Genomic DNA, 18,253 nt, shown 5'->3' with positions numbered 1-18,253 from the left:
GCAGCATAAGAGTTTGTATGCTTGAAGGAAAAAACCTATACAAATGGAAATGAAGTGGTGTAAAATATTTACATCAGTAAGAAACAAAGACTAAGTGTGCATAATATGAGAACAACCTAGAAAAATAGAGCACAGTCAAGAAAATGGGTATCCGTGGAGCCTTCCAAAGTCAAAACTGCATGATGCTTAAGACAGAGTGCCTCCATACACAAGTCTTTGTGAAAGTAATATGCTGTACTGAAAGACGTTTTTATGCATGTGGCACACATTGGCATGACCGCATCAATCACTTCATTCAAAAGTAGCATTGCTTTTTAAATGCTCTCCCTGCTCTATCAAAAGGCCTCAAGGTAGGTTATCTATCATATGTGTGGGAAAATATTACTCCCTTTATAAATACAAAATCCACAGTTGTTCCTTCAACAGCAATGTGATAGTAGGCTGGGCTGAGACTTTTCTTAGAGCTATTGATGCTGTGACTTGATGACCATGGTGGTTTGAGAGTGGGAGGTCCAAATTAAAATCTCCACTCTGCTCAGCTCATTGGGTGGGCCTTTGATAGGATACTATTGCTTTGGGGGTTTGGATTCCTGTTTGTGTGCTACCCATGCATCAATGGGATTCAGTATGATAAACGTATGTCGAAGGTTGCCCCCTGATTTTGATACAGCTTTGCTTGCACATGTATAGTAAGCTATAACCACAAACAATTATGCTTTACTGCCGAGTGAGCAGTGTGATAGTGCACACTGCTCAAATCATGCCCAATCCCCACTGCCCTTTGCCAGCCGGGGAGAAAGCAGATTACAGTCCTGGCTTAATGTTACATTACAAACCTTGGCTTCCTTTTGTGAGTTGTTTGGAGGGAAACAAACCACAGGTGCTGCTTTGCAGATAATGCTTAGTTAGCACTGTGATTTGTTTCTTTCCTGGTTGCCAAAAGGGAGAGTGGGGGAATGAGAGATTTCAACAGCATGCATTAGCATGCTCCATGTTCAGTGTAGGCCATAGTTTGCATCTATGACTTACCGTGATGCCCAAACCAGGCCTTAATAGTTATTGGATACAAAGCCAATAAGCAGAATCTTTTGTACTTTATTCAGTCACTATAAAGCTTTCTTTTAATTGGCTGTCTGAGTACTGCTATTGGCACTCTTGCATTAAAAACCATCTATTTAAAACTGTTGGCTTTCAACCAAGATATGTTTTCCTTTTAATTTTTGTTAAAAAAATAAGGTTGCATTTGATGGGAGTTGAAATATAGCTTCTTACATGATAGAATCATAGAATTGTAGAGTTGGAACAGACTACAAGGGGCATCTAGTCCAATACTGGTATCATCCATCCCATTTGAAACCAGATTCCCCATCCCATTTGAAACCATACGAGACCCTGCTTAGCTTTGCAAATGTGCTAGCAGTTTTATTGCAATGAGCCTTTGTTATTCACATTTGGTAAGAGCATAACTAGAGCCAAGCTTGTTACTTTTTAAAAATTAAATATCACTGTGAGGTATTGGTCAAATTAGAAGCTCTCTTGGAATCTAGAAAGGGTAACAAAACTAGATAGTGCCCCTTCATACTGTTGACACTGACTTGGATTTCTGAGTGTAGTTTGTTCCTTGACCTAGTTTTGCTATCATGCATGCCATGTGCTCATTAAGTGACGGAGAATTCTGGGAAAGTCTGAAGAGGAATTTAAGGTTTGTTGTCACCTGCTCCCTAAATTAATCCAACTTTTAACCACAAATTACACCTCCCTCCACACTCCCATCACAGTGTTTACACCTATGGTCATAGCTTAGCCTTCAGTCATGTGCCTTCATCTATATGCAGTGGTGTAGACTGAGTTCGTTCCATTTTTGGCCAAGTGGTAAGCAAATGGGGCTCAATGAGATAAGCAGCTTAGAAGGTCTGCTGATTCTTGGGAAACTAAACAGACCCCCTGCCATAAACTGAAAATCTATTGTCCCTCATCCATATTTCTAATTGCTGCTCCTTACTTCCTTGGCTTTGCAGAAATGTTGGGAAGGGAACTAGATAGGATTCCATGGACAGGGTTTGCTCCTTTCATGTTATTTAGAAGCAATGTGAATGTAATTGGCTCCTGTCAAACCTTTCTGTATGTTGAGGATTTCTCATCCCAGTTGATCTTCTCTGCCTCTGGGTGGATGTTGGGGAACCTAGAGAAACAAGCTTTGCTTGTAGGCGAAACAAATAGCTGGAATGGCTGGCAGGTTTGGGCCTGTCATCCCTGTGCTTATGCCAAACTTGTTTCTGGCAGTTGTTTAGCAATACTACAGCTGATAAGATCTTGATAAGGTTGGTTGGCTAACGTTAATGTTGATATTTTCAGTACACATTATAGATTGATGCTATATCAGGAGGTTGCTGTTATAAAAGGAGCTGAATTCTTTGTGTCTGTCTACACTGTGAAAGATGCATGGTGGATACCTATGAATGTAGTGATATTTTCAGGAAGGGAGTCAGAGAAGTTATGACAATAATGGTGACAAGAGGAGAAGTTGTAGACTTATTCATTGCAGATACCTTTCCAGGTTCAATTAGTACCCACCCAAGAGTTCAGAAATGTCACATTTTGATCCTATAAAAATTCATAATTTGTCCCTAAGATTGGCCTCTTCGTCTGAGGATTGGAGTGGCCAAATATAACACCATTAAATTAAAAAAAAGAATCCAGAGGAAATCTAGGAAATTAAATGTAAAATATTGCTTGAGTTGAAAGATTGTACACTGAATATTGCATGCTTTTAAAATTAGAGCAGAACTTTACTTAAATTAAAAAAACCCAGCTCAAAAGTACTCCAACCATGCCTGATAATAGTAAATAGTATGTAAAGCATATCGGTGAGAAGATTCTAATTTCCACCACCCCCTTTTTTTATTTACTGGTAGGTGATCAGAATATACTGTGTTGCCATTAACAATGCACTGGGAGATAATGAACTTAATCTCGAATATAGTTAATTAAAAATCTGATGAAGTGGAAGGGAGAATAATGCATAACTTGATTAAATTACTCTTGAACCTTCAAGCCATGATATTCCTGACAATGAAGGAAAAGAGTTTTGGGTGTGGACTACTTCTGGATCTTTCCCCTTGTGAACTACCAACTTGTATTTCGGTGCTAAGGCAGGTTGTGTTAAATTCTTAGTTTTAATTCCATTTACTGATTTGTTATAAATACATCATTGTTGATTTAGGCTATCTCTTTGCCTTCAAGATTAGAGAGAAAGAAACTACTCCTTTGTCCTCTTCCTCTTTTTAGCAAGATGATGATGAAAGGGACTCATCCAGATGGACTTAGTTCCTCTTTAAGGGATGTGGTTACTTGTGGCTTTTATCTCAGACTTCAGTCATTGCTACTTAGTGATATGCAAAGCATTCACTTTATTACTTCAGCTTCAAGTTTTAAAGGGCCAACAAAGCTTTGGTGGTTGATTAAAATTGGCTGGCGGGTGACTAAAAATGATGGGGCTGTTAGTTAATCACATGCATATGGCTTGTGTCTTTTTAAAAAAGTATTGCTGCAATATGCAACGACAAAATAAATTGAAGATGGCCCTTCTAACAATGAGCGGAATCCAAAATTTAGTAAACAGCTTTCAATATTTCCACTTTCCAGAAGAAAGTGATTATTGCATGGCTCTTCTTTTCCCTGGTCTGTAAAACATACATATTATGAAAGACACACACGCAAGCACGCACTAACCCTGTCAATGTATTACTCATGTGTAGGGCATAAGTGTATAAAGTCAGGCCGTGCTTTTAGCCCTGCCTCATTTTTTGAGAAGAGTGTTCAGCATGTGAACACCTGCCTTTGAGTAGGGGCTTTGGAGGACCAGGGCACCTGACCATGTGGTATCCCAATTGTGAGGAGCCTCTACAGTGGTACCTCGGGTTAAGAACTTAACTCGTTCCGGAGGTCCGTTCTTAACCTGAAACTGTTCTTAACCTGAAGCACCACTTTAGCTAATGGGGCCTGCTGCTGCTGCCGTGCCACCGGACCACAATTTCTGTTCTCATCCTGAAGCAAAGTTCTTAACCTGAAGCAAAGTTCTTAACCTGAAGCACTATTTCTGGGTTAGCGGAGTCTGTAACCTGTAGCGTATGTAACCCGAAGTACCACCGTGCCTGCAAGCAGGTGCTTGTATGCTGGGCTTGCTTCTGGCACAGCCACACACAGTGAAAGGATGACACAACAGGGGTGGCTCTAAAAGTGCCTTACTCTACACACTTATGGCCACATGTGAGTAACATGTGACTAAGGCTCGAGTGCTTAGGTATTTGAGATTTTCCTTACTGAGCACCAGAGCAAATACTGGCAAACCTTTTTAAAAAAAAGAAAGAAAATGGTTAAAAAACAACAACCAGCACACATTCTCCTCTTCAATGCTCCAACACTGTTTGACTGCAGCAATTTACAACTATAGCTAGAAGGTTTTCAGATTGAACTTTGCAATCAATTAACATGAATTTGCTTCACATCTTGGAAAGCGCTTCCCATGAGGATCATAATATCAGGCTAATTTAGTTCAATATAAAATGGTTGTGGGTAGCTTTTCTATAAAACATGGAGGCTATTTTAAAACTTTTTAAAATTAAAGGTTGCCAGATAGCTTTAAAGCTAACTTTAGTTAGCCTTGCTGTGTGTCTTGGATGCGATTTAAAGCAAAGGCAGGAAATAAAGGCAAGAGTGAATGCTTAGCCTTTGTAATAAAAAGAAATTGGAGCACCACATAGGGACTTGCTTTAGTAGTGCTGACAATATCCCAGGAATATAACATGGAAAAAACATTATGTCCAGGAATCGAGCTAAAAGTTAAGATTACTGTAAATGAAGCAGCACAGTGATAAAAAATATACAGTGACCCATAAATACTGTTTAGGAGAGAATATGTGTTAACCACTGAATTATGGTGTATAAATGCTTTAGGGCAGTATTTTCCAGACTTCTCGTCCTGGGATATAGTCCCTCCCCCTCCCCCATTAAAGTTGGAGGCTCAATCCACTGTACTCTCATGGAAAAAAACATGTATCTGCTTTCCTAGATCAATAGACAAGCATCTTCCTTAGAAATACTGTACAGGTTAGCATAATGAAGACTCAGGGTTGAGGCAGGATTGCTGGGCAAGGTGGGGATTCAGCCTGTTAGTTGCAACATGAGCTGTGCTGCTCCCTTAGTCATTGGCCATAGATCACAGGAGCATGCTGGCCCATCTAGTCCAACATCCTGTTCTCACAGTGGTCAACCAGATGTCTGAAGGAAACCTGGCAAGCAGGACCTGAGCTATCCATCAACCCCTGTTGTCTCTCCTAGTATTTCCCTGGTTCTTAACTGCAGTCTGGGCAGTATAGTGGTTTAATTTTCTGAGGTACACATCACCCCCTCTTTCAGCACACAGAGTAGGGCTCAATACCCTAGGGCAGTGTTTCCCAACCTTGGGTCTCCAGCTGCTGTTGGACTACAATTCCCATCATCCCTGACCATTGGTCTTGCTAGCAAGGGATGATGGGAGTTGTAGTCCAAAAACAGCTGGAGACCCAAGGTTGGGAAACACTGCCCTAGGGGATACTCAAGGTAAGGTTGGTGGGTTCTATCTCAGACAAGAGGACTGTGGTGAATTTACCTCTCTGTATGTGGAGAACCATATTTGATTTACCACCGCTGATTTTCCAGGTGTCTGGCGGGATTCCTGTTTTGCTCCCACTGCCAACCACTCTTGCATTTCAAAACCTCCTAACCACTGCCACCAGGCGTTGAGACTATGCTGCTTAGCAAACAGTATAACAAATGGTTATTTCTTATTCACTGTAAAGGTAAAATAATGTAAATACTATATTCAGTTGATAGCTGTTTCTTTAAGGCTTATGCAGCTAGGTAACAGCTAACTTTCAGCCGCCAATGGATCCTACGAGATCCCAAGCCTGACTTTCAACATTCCATGAATATTTGAAACTTGGGATTGCTGTGATATTTGTAGCCCTTCCTGTATTCTCTGACTTGGCTGAATAGGCAGTGTGCACTAGTAGGGTTTGTACATACAGCCCTTATATATGAAGAGATTAAATTTAATATTTATGTCCTGCTTTTCTGTTAAAATAATACGCAAAGTTGCTTATAATGGAGAACAAAACACAACGTAGCAAAATGAAACATCAGAACACTAAAGTTGCATATATAATATAAAAACAGTGTTGGGAATCAGAATTTCTCCCGGTTGCTGTTCCTTTTGCTGTTTCCAGCAGAGCAGAGTCTCTGGGGTTCTGACTTGGTTCCACTAAAGGATCACTCCAAAGGGTTGCTTTTCCTTTGCCAGTCACTTTCCAGGCAGCAGTTCCTCCTACTGGTGGTGACCTTCATGCTATTTTGGATTTCAGTTTTGGGCTGTGGGTTAAGTCATCCTTTGTGACCTCATAATTTTAAATTATTTTAAAATAAACCATTTTAATTTTGCTGAGAATTAAAATCATCAATACATGGTGATTTGTGTTCCAAGACCTGCTGTCACCATCTTCAAAAGTGCATGGTGAGCTTCCCTAAATACACAAAAAAATATGGGAGAGCAACAGCCCATGAGACTTCTGCTTGTTTGGTTCTCTTTCAGTCAGACAGCATTGGTGGTGTAGCAGGGATGGAGCTTTTCGTGCTGAGAACTAGTGGTGGAATTTAGGAAGACAAAAACATTTAGAAACTATGGCACAGGACCTCATGCATCTGGTGGCCACCATCTTGAGGCTTGATAGAATGAGACATTTTTCCTTAGAGGATCTGAAGTGGCGCCAGCTAAACCTGGGAGGTGTCTTTCCTTGAAACAGCTGAACCCATGTGACTTTCTAGCTTTAGACATTGGCAGACTGTTTAGCATCAGCCTACAACTCCCAGCATCCCTAGCCATTGGCTATGCTGGTTGGGGCTGATGGGAGTTGGGAGAGTACCCAGTTGGCCACCACTGCTCAAGGTGCTCTGTATGGACTAATGAGTTCCTGCACAACTAGAGCAGTGCAGGGGAAATGGCAAAATGCTTAAGATCCACTGGGAAACTGCCTTACTATGCCTGGTCAGACCATTGGTCCATCTAGCCCAGTATCTTCTGCTCTCAGGAAGCAACTCTCCAGGGTCTCTCCCCCTCCACTACCTGATCCTGTTAACTGGGAATGCCATGGATTGAACAGGAATCCTTTTGCATGCAAATCAGGCACTGAGCTATTGTCCCTCCTCAGTGTTTCCTTCCCAAGTATTCCAAGGGTTTGCCTGCTAGGTTTTGTTCAACCATAACATAGACAGGTCCCTGCACCCCAAAGAGTTAGCCTCAAAAATAAAAGGAAATAGATGGCCTGAAACATATGTGCTGTAAGAAATGCAAGGCAAATTCCCATAGTATTGCAGAATATAAGCACTAGCTTGCAGCGCATGGCTGTGCAAAGTGCCGAGCAAGAGAAATGATCTTTTCAGAAGGGTTGCTGACTTGCTTGCAAAGCTTTGCTTACTGTATTATAAACACTGTGTTAAGAAGAAAAATAGCAGCTCATCATTTTGAAAGAAAGAGGTGATGGAGAAAGGCCAAAGCAACAGTTTCTACAGAGGTTCTGTTGTTGCTCCTGATAATACTAACTCAAAGCCTTGGAAAAAAAGAAGTTTCAATCCAATCCTTTTGGAAGTACCTATGCACAGAAGGCTCTCCAGCAGGCATAAACAAATCCCTGTTCCTGTTTTCCTCTTTTTCCACAGTGTGTGCATACAAGTGGTCAATGCAGCAGGCTATTGTGAGGATAACCTGTTTGCACCTTCCATAAGCCTCTCCAGCTTTTCTTCATTTGGGTAGTTAAGGAGTGCTAGAGAAGTGGGCTGCGCAGGAGCTCATGAAGAATCATAACGGTGTGACATGCTGAATGCAGTTGTGCGTACCCCACAGAGCAGAGCTGGGTGGGAAGAGATACTTGTTATGGCCACTCATAATTTGTCCGTGCAGAAGCACTGTTCTGAAATAGGATGAAATTGAGACTTACCAAAACCATGATTATTGGATGCACACTGATGTTCTTGTCACACTGAATGGCTTGATGGAGACTGAAAGCTTTCCGTCACGTAGTACAACATCCAGTTTATGTTTTGGTAGCGAATGTGTCATGTGTACGTATCCCCTTCATTTTTGTAAAGTATTGCAATCATATAAGACCATTTGCCTCTCCTTCTCTCAACTTCAAATCCAAGCACAATATCAGGCATTTTTTGTGATTTTGAAAATAGAATCCATTATAGTAATGGGGCAGCAATCTTGTGCATTTTCTTTTGCATTGCTGAATAAAGTATAGTTAACATTATGAGCTGGGAGAGTGATGGATTAGAATTTTCTGGTTAGTACAGATAAAATAATAGGGGGCTGCGGAGACTCTAGGAAGAGGGGAGGTTGTTCGGTGGAGCTCATGTTCTGTAATGAATGAAGAACAATCTTGCACAAGTAAGCTGCAGGCACCAATTTGATGCCCTCCAGATGTTGCTGGACTTTATCTTCCATCATTCTTGGCCAGTGACCGTGCTTGCTGTTGCTGATGGGAGTTGGGGGAGTCCAACAACATTTGGAAGGCATCACGTTGACTGTAGTGAGGTAAGAAATGTCTAGCAATATTACCAGTGTAGGGAGAGAGATTTTATACTTTGACTGCTCTGTTTCACTGCAATTATTTGGCAATGCCTTTTATCCACTTCTTCTTAATTCTTTTTTTTAAAAGTTGATTTTAATTGAAGTTTTATATTTATGAATGTACAACATAAAAAAAATCTGACCAAGCAGAATAAAGTACCGTTCATGAGAATGTCAAGTATAGAATTACCAAATAGCACCTTATAAACCCCTTCCACTTCATGACTTGAGTCGCTAGAGGTTGCAACAGGATCCCATCCTTTTTCAGATAGGATATGAAAGCCCCCCAGATAAGCTGAAATTTATCTCTTCTGATTATCACTCTCACAACATGGCTTTGATAAGCAAGTCTCTTCAATAAGGCCATGCTCTAAAAAATTTCCAAGCCAATCTTTGATAGAAAATCCACATTTTCAAATTACCAGCAACTGCTAAATGAGTTGCAGTGAGGTAATGTGACCAACTCCCAATGAATCAACTTTTGCTTCTAAGAAGATTGGATCTTTAGAAGCACCAAGGATTGATCAGGCAGAATAATTTGCCCTGTGACAGATGAAATTCTGTGTTCCAAAATACCGTATTTTTTGCTCTATAAGACTCACTTTTTCCCTCCTAAAAAGTAAGGGGAAATGTGTGTGCGTCTTATGGAGCAAATGCAGGCTGCGCAGCTATCTCAGAAGCCAGAACAGCAAGAGGGATCGCTGCTTTCGCTGCGCAGCGATCCCTCTTGCTGTTCTGGCTTCTGGGATTCAGAATATTTTTTTTCTTGTTTTCCTCCTCCAAAAACTAGGTGTGTCTTGTGGTCTGGTGCGTGCATCTTATAGAGCGAAAAATACGGTAGAAGTCCTCTGTGTTCCTCCTGGGCAGCATTGCCAATAAACATTATGGTACTGTTGGACAATGTTGCTAAAAGATGAAATTATGTTTATAATTGAAGCAGTTGCAATGTGTGCAATGAGGATTATCTCATTGGTATGCTCAGCCACAAAAAAGATATATTTTCATTAAAAATTAATAAATAAATTGAGTAATAAATATTCTGCAGAAATATACATGTCACACCAGACCTTTAAAAAAGTTGTGTTAATCATCTGAGCTTGAAAGAAACAATTCCCTAAAAATACTTAAAAATACTGAGGAGCTTCACTTTTGTGACCTGTTCTGGGCAGGAATTTTATTCATGCCTTAGGCTCAGACAGCTTTACAGATGTAGGGTATCAATGCAAAGGAAAATCATGTACTAGAATAAACAGCATGGTGGAAAGGGAACAGGAATTTATTCTGTCATAGTGCAGAGTGAGTATCCTTCATAAACACTGTTGTCTATCCAAATAAATTGTGCAAAAAAGGATGCCTCAAGAATGCATTGTGCATAATACATCAGGGTGTGGGTGGGTGTTGGACGAATAATCCTATAGTAACCCAAATCCTCTAACAGGTTGGATGTTACAAATGGTTAGTGAAACACAAGTTCTTGACCTTTGAAACACTTAACCTTAACTAGACTGTACTTTGCCCTATTAAGTTGTAACCTTACATGTACTTCTAAAACAGGACAGCCGATTCAGTACAGAATGAGAAGGTGAGGGAAACCATTGCGATTGCCACCTTGTGAAGAGAGCCTATAAAGATTGTTCCCTGCTTTTAATGTGATGTTTCCCAAGGATGTGTATTTTGGCAACAGCATAGCTTGTTTGGGAACTTGGAAGATTTTGGTTTTGTGTGAAATAATTTTGGGGGTAATTTTGAAGACACAAATGGTAGGAAGGGGAAAGTCAAGCAGCACCTTTGCTTGTTGCTGTTCCTGCTGTCTTACAAGAAACTATACAGCTGATCAACAAGTGTATGCTGAGCATCAGTTAATTGTTGTTAAATTAAACATATTGCTCGGATACTGCTTGATGAAATCCTGAGAATCTCAATTTTCACAGTTTGAAGGGTCAGTATGCTTACAACCCTTAAAGTAAGAAAAATACTGGGTGATCTGATAGTAACAAATGCTAAGGACATTTTGAAAACCGCGCTCTAGGAAAGTGGGAAAGAAGCAGTAGGTTGTCACTGAAGAAGGTAAATCTGCCATCCTTTCTATTGCAGTTTTGCAAAAGTAAAGGTAAAGCCCTGACAATTAGGTGCAGTCGCAGATGACTCTGGGGTTGCGGCGCTCATCTTGCTTTACTGGCCAAGGGAGCCGGCATACAGCTTCCGGGTCATGTGGCCAGCATGATTAAGCCACTTCTGGTGAACCAGAGCAGTGCACAGAAACGCCGTTTACCTTCCCGCTGGAGCAGTACCTATTTCTCTACTTACACTTTGACGTGCTTTTGAACTGCTAGGTTGGCAGGAGCTGGGACCGAGCAACAGGAGCTCAACCCGTTTGCAAAAGTAGCTAGTTATATATAAAACAGAGCAGAAGCATCTTACAGTGGTGCCCCGCAAGACGAATGCCTCGCAAGACAAAAAACTCGCTAGAAGTTTTGCGGTTTTTGAGCTGCTTCGCAAGACAAATTTCCCTATGGGCTTGCTTGTTTTTTGCAAGTTTGTTTCCTTTTTCTTAACACCGTTAATACAGTTGTGACTTGACTTCGAGGAGCAACTCATAGAACGCGGTGTGGTAGCCTTTTTGAGGTTTTTGACGATTTTTGAAGCTTTTCCAAAACTTTTCCGACACCGTGCTTCACAAGACGAAAAATTCGCTAGACGAAAAAACTCGCGGAACGAATTAATTTCGTCTTGCGAGGCACCACTGTATTTGGGAATTCTGCTTTACATAGGATACACAATTTGCTGAAAACTATTGTGTTCATTTATTCAGAAGTGTTTGTCTCTCAAGGTCCGTAGCTTATTCCCACAATGTGCTTTGTATCCCGCAGGCTTCTTAATCTGTAGTTTGTAAGGAATTGAATCTTGTCCTAAGGTGGCACTAACTTGACCTATATCTGTCTCTTCCTAGGTGTTACATGCTTGCGAAAACCTGATTGCATATTTCAGCTGAACCCCAGCCTAAGAGCATGCCATTAGGATATTCTTCTTTTACTACTTGGAACATGGGGGAAAAGGATGATGAGAAATATAGCCAAGCTGGCCAAATATTTGAAAACTTTGTCCAAGCCTCAACATGCAAAGGTACAATCCAGGCCTTTAATATCCTCACTCGTCAACTTGAACTAGATCCTTTGGACAACAGGAACTTTTATACCAAACTTAAATCAAAGGTGACCAGTTGGAAAGCCAAAGCCTTGTGGAACAAGCTAGATAAAAGAGCAAGCCATAAGGAATATAAGCGTGGAAAATCTTGTGTGAACACCAAGGTAAGATCACAGACTTTAATTCTGATGCTCTGTTTTGAAAGTTGGATTCTTGCTTCTTCTGCATGTCAATGCTGTGCTGTTCAAGTTGCAAATTGTGCCTGGTAGCCACAATTTGGAAGTGTGCAACTGTCACTGCATCTGTTAACTGCTTTAATTACTCCCCCCCCCCCCTTGATGACCAGTATATAGTTCATGCTTTTTATGGTCTATTTTTGGATCACTTCCCTCATCTTCGTATGTTTTTGGAACGTTCATTGGCTTATCTCCCCTTGCAGGTAGTCTATGAGAAGTCCCCTTGGTTCACTTCACTGCCAATTCATATCCATAGTATGCCATAATCCACAGGTTGTGTGCATTTGGCTTTCATCATCGGAGATATATATATATATATATATATATATGTATATATATGTATTTGCTTTCGTAGATTTTCACGGGTACAGGAATGCAGGTTTTGGTGTCTTCGGGTGTCTTCCCGTGTAAGAGTCGGGGTGTCTGTGCGACGTTTCGACGAGGTCTCACTCGTCATCTTCAGGCTGGTGCTTTCGGCTTCTTGTTACTGGAACAGAGCAGAGTCTGGTGTTTGAGTTCCTATAAATACTGTTGAGGGGTGTGGTGTATAGCCTCCAACGTTCTGGGCAGAGAGGAAGTTCCTAGATTAGTGTGCCTTTTCTTCTTTTGTTCCTTAATTACTTGAGGGATATCTTTGGTGATATCTTGAGGGATATCTTGGGTGAATTACTTGAGGGATATCTTGGGTGGACAAAGATACAAACAGATAGAAGGAGCACCTATGGGATCACCCCTCTCACCGGTCATCGCAAATTTGTACATGGAACACTTTGAAACCAATGCTTTAGACAAGTCAGAACACAAACCCAAACTTTGGCTCAGATATGTTGACGACACCTTTGTAATTTGGCCACACGGGAAAGAAAAACTAGATAGCTTCCTCACACATCTCAACAGCCTACACCCCAAAATACAATTCACTATGGAAATAGAAAACAACAACCAACTCCCCTTTCTTGACGTCCTAATCTACAAAAAACCTGATGGCTCCCTAGGACACACTATCTACCGGAAAAAAACACACACCAACCGCTACTTACATGCACAATCACACCACCACCCTGCACAAATAAACTCCGTAGCCAAGACTCTCATCTCCAGAACCAAACGCCTGGCTGACAAAGACCACTTGACAACTGAGTTACAGAATCTCTCAAATGTGTTAATCGCCAATGGATACCAGAAAAACAGGGTTACGAAGCTAATCCAAAAAGAAACACCCCCCAAAAACCAAGACACAGAAGAAAACAATGGCATGGCCCTCCTTCCTTATATCAAGGGCACTACAGACAAAATCAGCAAAATCCTCCATAAACACAATATCAAAACAGCCTTCTGCACCAACCAAAAAATAGCCAATATCCTCAGAAACCCAAAAGACAAAATCCAGCTGGAAAACCAAGGGGTCTATGAAATACCCTGCAAAGTCTGCCCAGCCACGTACATTGGACAAACAAACAGACGAATAAATGCACGTATCGCAGAACACAAGAATGCCGTCAAAAAAGAAGAAAAAACTTCCTCTCTTTTCCAACACATGAAAGAAACAGGACACGAAATTAATTTTGCAGATTCCAAATTGCTCTTTAACATGGAACATCACCACAAGAGAATAATCATGGAAGCCATCGAGATAGAGAAACACCCTCACAACATGAACAAGCGTGACGACACGTCCCGCCTGCCAGACATCTGGAAATTAGCCCTCCCCACAAAAACCGACACCAGAACCAGAGGCACACAGAATGCCGTCACCAATCAACCACACCAGACCCAAACCCAGACCCTCTCCACAGACATATTACAGACTCCATCCAGTAGCCAAACTATAGTGGCACCTCCGGATGCTGCACCCCCCTGCAATCCCTACACAGATCTGGCTGGCACAAGGCACAAAACCACAGCTCGCCCCTATACACGAAGCCAAGCCAGAGCACAACTAAATGCAGCACAGCCATCTTCTCAGAAAAACTCTTCACAAGCTCAAGAGGTCAAGACACGAAAGCTTTAGCAACTAATCTACACTTAATGACCCACCCAGTGGTATTCAGAATATCACTCATGAAATCACCCAAGATATCCCTCAAGTAATTAAGGAACAAAAGAAGAAAAGGCACACTAATCTAGGAACTTCCTCTCTGCCCAGAACGTTGGAGGCTATACACCACACCCCTCAACAGTATTTATAGGAACTCAAACACCAGACTCTGCTCTGTTCCAGTAACAAGAAGCCGAAAGCACCAGCCTGAAGATGACGAGTGAGACCTCGTCGAAACGTCGCACAGACACCCCGACTCTTACACGGGAAGACACCCGAAGACACCAAAACCTGTATATATATGTATGTATATATATATATATATATATATATATATATATATATATGTGTGTGTGTGTGTGTGTGTGTGTGTGTTTCTAATTACTTTAATCTTTACAATGGTGAAGCAAAATGCAACCACAAGAATGTGACAATTTAACACTTAAGTTTGTGATGAATTAAAATCTAATGTGCCTGTCTATGGTTGCCTCATCTATTTCTCTTTCGAAGAGGCTTATCTGCATGTGTTACTTCATTCAAATCAAAGCCAGGAGAGGAAGGAGTGTGGGAAACTCATCTGGCTGATAACCCACAGCATCCCTGCAGTTTCTGCTAGTTGCCCTAACAGGAAGTTGTCAGTGAGTTTATATCATAGCCTAAAGGAAGCATCTTGTCAAAAGGCTGAGCCTCTGGGGGATTGGGTAGGCCTTTCAGTCTGTTAAGCTTTGATATTTCATTCAGCATCCTTCTGCAATTTGCAGGATTTGTTTATTATTGTATTTGTATAATATATGTCTTCGAGCTCTGAGCGGTGAATATGGGATTGTCCCATTTCCCCCTGAGGAATGGCTCTCCATGATACTAGGGGCAGGGGTGGAGAATGAGAGCAGTGGACAGAATATGAATAAATGAAACAAGCACAATGTTGGTTAATATATTAGCTGTATCTGTCACTTAAACTAGCTCATAAATGACCCAGATTTGTTTTTACTGCTTATCGGTGTAAGCAGCCTGAATATATGAAAATGCTTAATCTGGGGAATGCAAATGAAAACACTGGCTATGGACTGCAGGCTTACTGTGGCTATCTAGCAAGCATTCCTTGCTTATGATTCATAGTCTGCTGTGAAAATATATCTATGGTACATGAATGATAGGAAGCGCATCCAGACAAGAGCAACTCCCCAGTGATTACTTTGACGTCATGCTGTTCTTGGGAGGTTAAATGTACCAGCCTGTGAACTAGCACCTTAATAGATCCATCATGGTAAAATGACTTGCCAGCTTAGGAGTAATTTCAGGGAAGCTGGTGGACTTTCAGAAATGGGATGGAATATATTTGCATATTGAACAGGGAATGAGTCTCACTGTGGATTCAAGAGTCAGGGAACTGAACCCAGGCCAGTGACTGGTCCAGTGCGGAAAAGCCCAGTTCAAATCCTTGCAGTGCCATGAAGATCGGTGTGGTCTTGTGCAAAGTCAAGTCTTAGTCTAACCTACCATTTGATACTATGATACTATCCAATGTATGTTAAGCATCTTCCAAGTATTAACATTATGGCAATAAAATTATACTATAAAAATTACACTTCAGGCTTTGTGCTAGAGAGAAAACATAAAACATAAAGAGGAGCTCAAAGCTGCATGTTTGTGTCAACACAGAGGAAAAAGTAGAAATGGAAACAGAGCGCTCACTTGTATTAACTACTGAGGCATTTTCCCCTGGCATTGCAAGCCGAAGCAGCAATGATAGCTTTAAGCCTCACATCTGAAAAGTCTCTTGAAAACTGATAACTTGTCAGCTTTCTGTCCAAGCAATGCCAAAACCAGGAGGAGTTCTCAGGAACATAGAAAGCTGCATTAAACTGAGTCAAACCCCTTGGTCCTTCTAGCTCATAGAATCATAGACTTTTAGAGTTGGAAGGGACCCCAAGGGTCATCTAGTCCAACCCCCTGCAATGCAGAAATATGCAGGTGGCCCATATGGTATCAGACCTGTGACATTGTCATTATCAGCACCACACTCTAACCAGCTGAGCTAACTGCTCAGTATTGTCTACACTGACTTGCAGTGGTTTTCCAGGGTTTCACACTGGGGACATTCTCAGCCCTACGTAGAATTGAAGCTGGGTTTTCTGCATTGAACGCAAATGCTCTTCTCACTTAGCTACAGCATTACAGTTTGTGGATGGTTTAGTCGATAGCTTCCTGAAGGTTTCATAGTTTACTAACTTGACTATGGGTCATCTACAGGGGTCAGTAACCTTTTTCAGCCGTGGGCCGGTCCACCATCCCTCATACCATGTGGTGGGCCGGACTATAGTTTGAAAAATAATAATGAACCAATTCCTATGCCCCACAAATAAATCCAGAGATGCATTTTAAATAAAAGGACACATTCTACTCATGTAAAAACACGTTGATTCCCAGACCATTTGCAGACCAGATTGAGAAGGTAATTGGGCTGCATCCGGCCCCCAGGCCTTAGGTTGCCTACCCCTGGGTCATCACATTTGTGCAGTAGACTTCCATTTGCCTAAAGAGACTTGCCCTTCCTCTCCTCTTCATGCAGCATGCATGAGCCTGCTTAGCTTCAGCAAGTGAGAGCCAGTGTGGTGTAGTGGTTAAGAGCGGTAGACTCGTGATCTGGGGAACCGGGTTCGCGTCTCCGCTCCTCCACGTGCAGCTGCTGGGTGACCTTGGGCCAGTCACACTTCTCTGAAGTCTCTCAGCCCCACTCACCTCACAGAGTGTTTGTTGTGGGGGAAGAAGGGAAAGGAGAATGTTAGCCGCTTTGAGACTCCTGAAGGGGAGTGAAAGGCGGGGTATCAAATCCAAACTCTTCTTCTTCTTCTTCAAGTTGATGGCCTCATGTGTCTTCATATCATACTCAGGCCCATTACATTTCTTGATTCAGGAAGACTATGTGTGGGGTACAGGGGAGGTAGGTACTATCTGGATGGTCCCACAGAGCACTTCAATTTTATCATGGCTTTTATGAGACGATGCTTCACTGAATTACTCATATCCTGAGTAAGGAAGAGTATGTAGGAAGAGCATGTAGATTACTTTCCAAACCAAACTAGATGTCAAGCAGAGCTTACTCATGTCTGTCTGCTAGTACAATTAATTCTATGCTGATCTTGTAACATTTCTTCCATCCACCTGATTATTACTCAGGCTGTTTTGTCATGCTGAACAATTAGAACTGCTGTGCTAGGGGAAAAGTAAGCTGTCCTCAGTTATTTCATTGTGTTAATGAATTAATTAATTACTTTTCAAGAAGGTTAGCTGAGGTGTGTCTATAAAAGAAGACTTTTTTTGATTATGTGATTCTGGTTGGAGCTGATCTTTGCTGACAAAGTCTAGGCAGGCTGTTGTCGATCCTGCCAGATGAAGAGTGGAAAGAAGTGAGGGGACTTCTTATAAGTGTTGTCCTGATTAGTGCTGGCAATTTCATTCCATCTCCCTTCCAATAGTGGTGGGGTGAGACATGTAACAAGCATGCTGTGCTACTGAGGTAATTCCAGATGTCTGGAGTTGGTATGCTAGTTTTAACTTCTGCTGTGCTGTCTCAGGCCATTGTGATCTGTGACTGTATAGAGGTGACCCTTCAGTTCTGTGAAAATGACTAGGGCAAAGCCCTGGCTTAACTTCACAGGAAATGTGAAGGCGGGTGACTTTAAAAATAACAACAACATTGACGAACATGCTTTGCAGTGGAACGGAAAAAGTCCGTTTGTCCAGGCCGAACATCATCCAGAATGATAAAGCAAAGTAAGATGTTCTGAGAATAACAGTGGCATTAGCTTGTTGCTTATATGAAAAACTGATGCTGTTGAACTAGTCTCAGAACAATATACTCCCTATATTGGCTAGAGTAGTATGGTGCTGACCCCTTCATGGATCACTGCCTTGCCGTGGCGAAGGGGCTTGAAGAACTCAGGGAAGCTATGAACTACGCCGAGCAGGGCACACAAGATGAACAGGTCATAGTGGAGAGTTTTGACCAAACGTGATCCACCTGGAGTAGGAATCGGCAAGCCACTCCAGTATCCCTGCCAAGAAAACTCCATGGACAAAGACAACAGGCATATAAAAGTTATGACACTGGAAGATGAGCCCCTCAGGTCGGAAGGTGTCCAACATGCTACTGGGGAAGAGCGGAGG

At 41.8% G+C, this 18,253-nt stretch overlaps 1 protein-coding gene across 4 annotated transcripts in view; it reads left to right on the top strand.

The window, feature by feature from the left end:
• MICAL2 (microtubule associated monooxygenase, calponin and LIM domain containing 2) overlaps positions 1-18,253 on the top strand; it is a 152,360-nt gene that overhangs the window by 24,896 nt on the left and 109,211 nt on the right. For all 4 annotated transcript variants that reach the window (XR_014212334.1, XM_082192795.1, XM_082192794.1 and 1 more), the window contains exon 2: positions 11,616-11,973. Coding sequence is in view for 3 of the 4 variants with exons in the window: in XM_082192795.1 (XP_082048921.1) it covers positions 11,674-11,973 (300 nt within the window). In the remaining variant the exon portion in view is untranslated. The remainder of the gene's footprint in view (positions 1-11,615; positions 11,974-18,253) is intronic.

This window comes from Podarcis vaucheri, assembly GCF_965113315.1.
Source record: "Podarcis vaucheri genome assembly, chromosome: 1".
Classification (NCBI taxonomy): domain Eukaryota; kingdom Metazoa; phylum Chordata; class Lepidosauria; order Squamata; family Lacertidae; genus Podarcis; species Podarcis vaucheri.
This window is presented reverse-complemented; position numbering and strand designations above follow the sequence as displayed.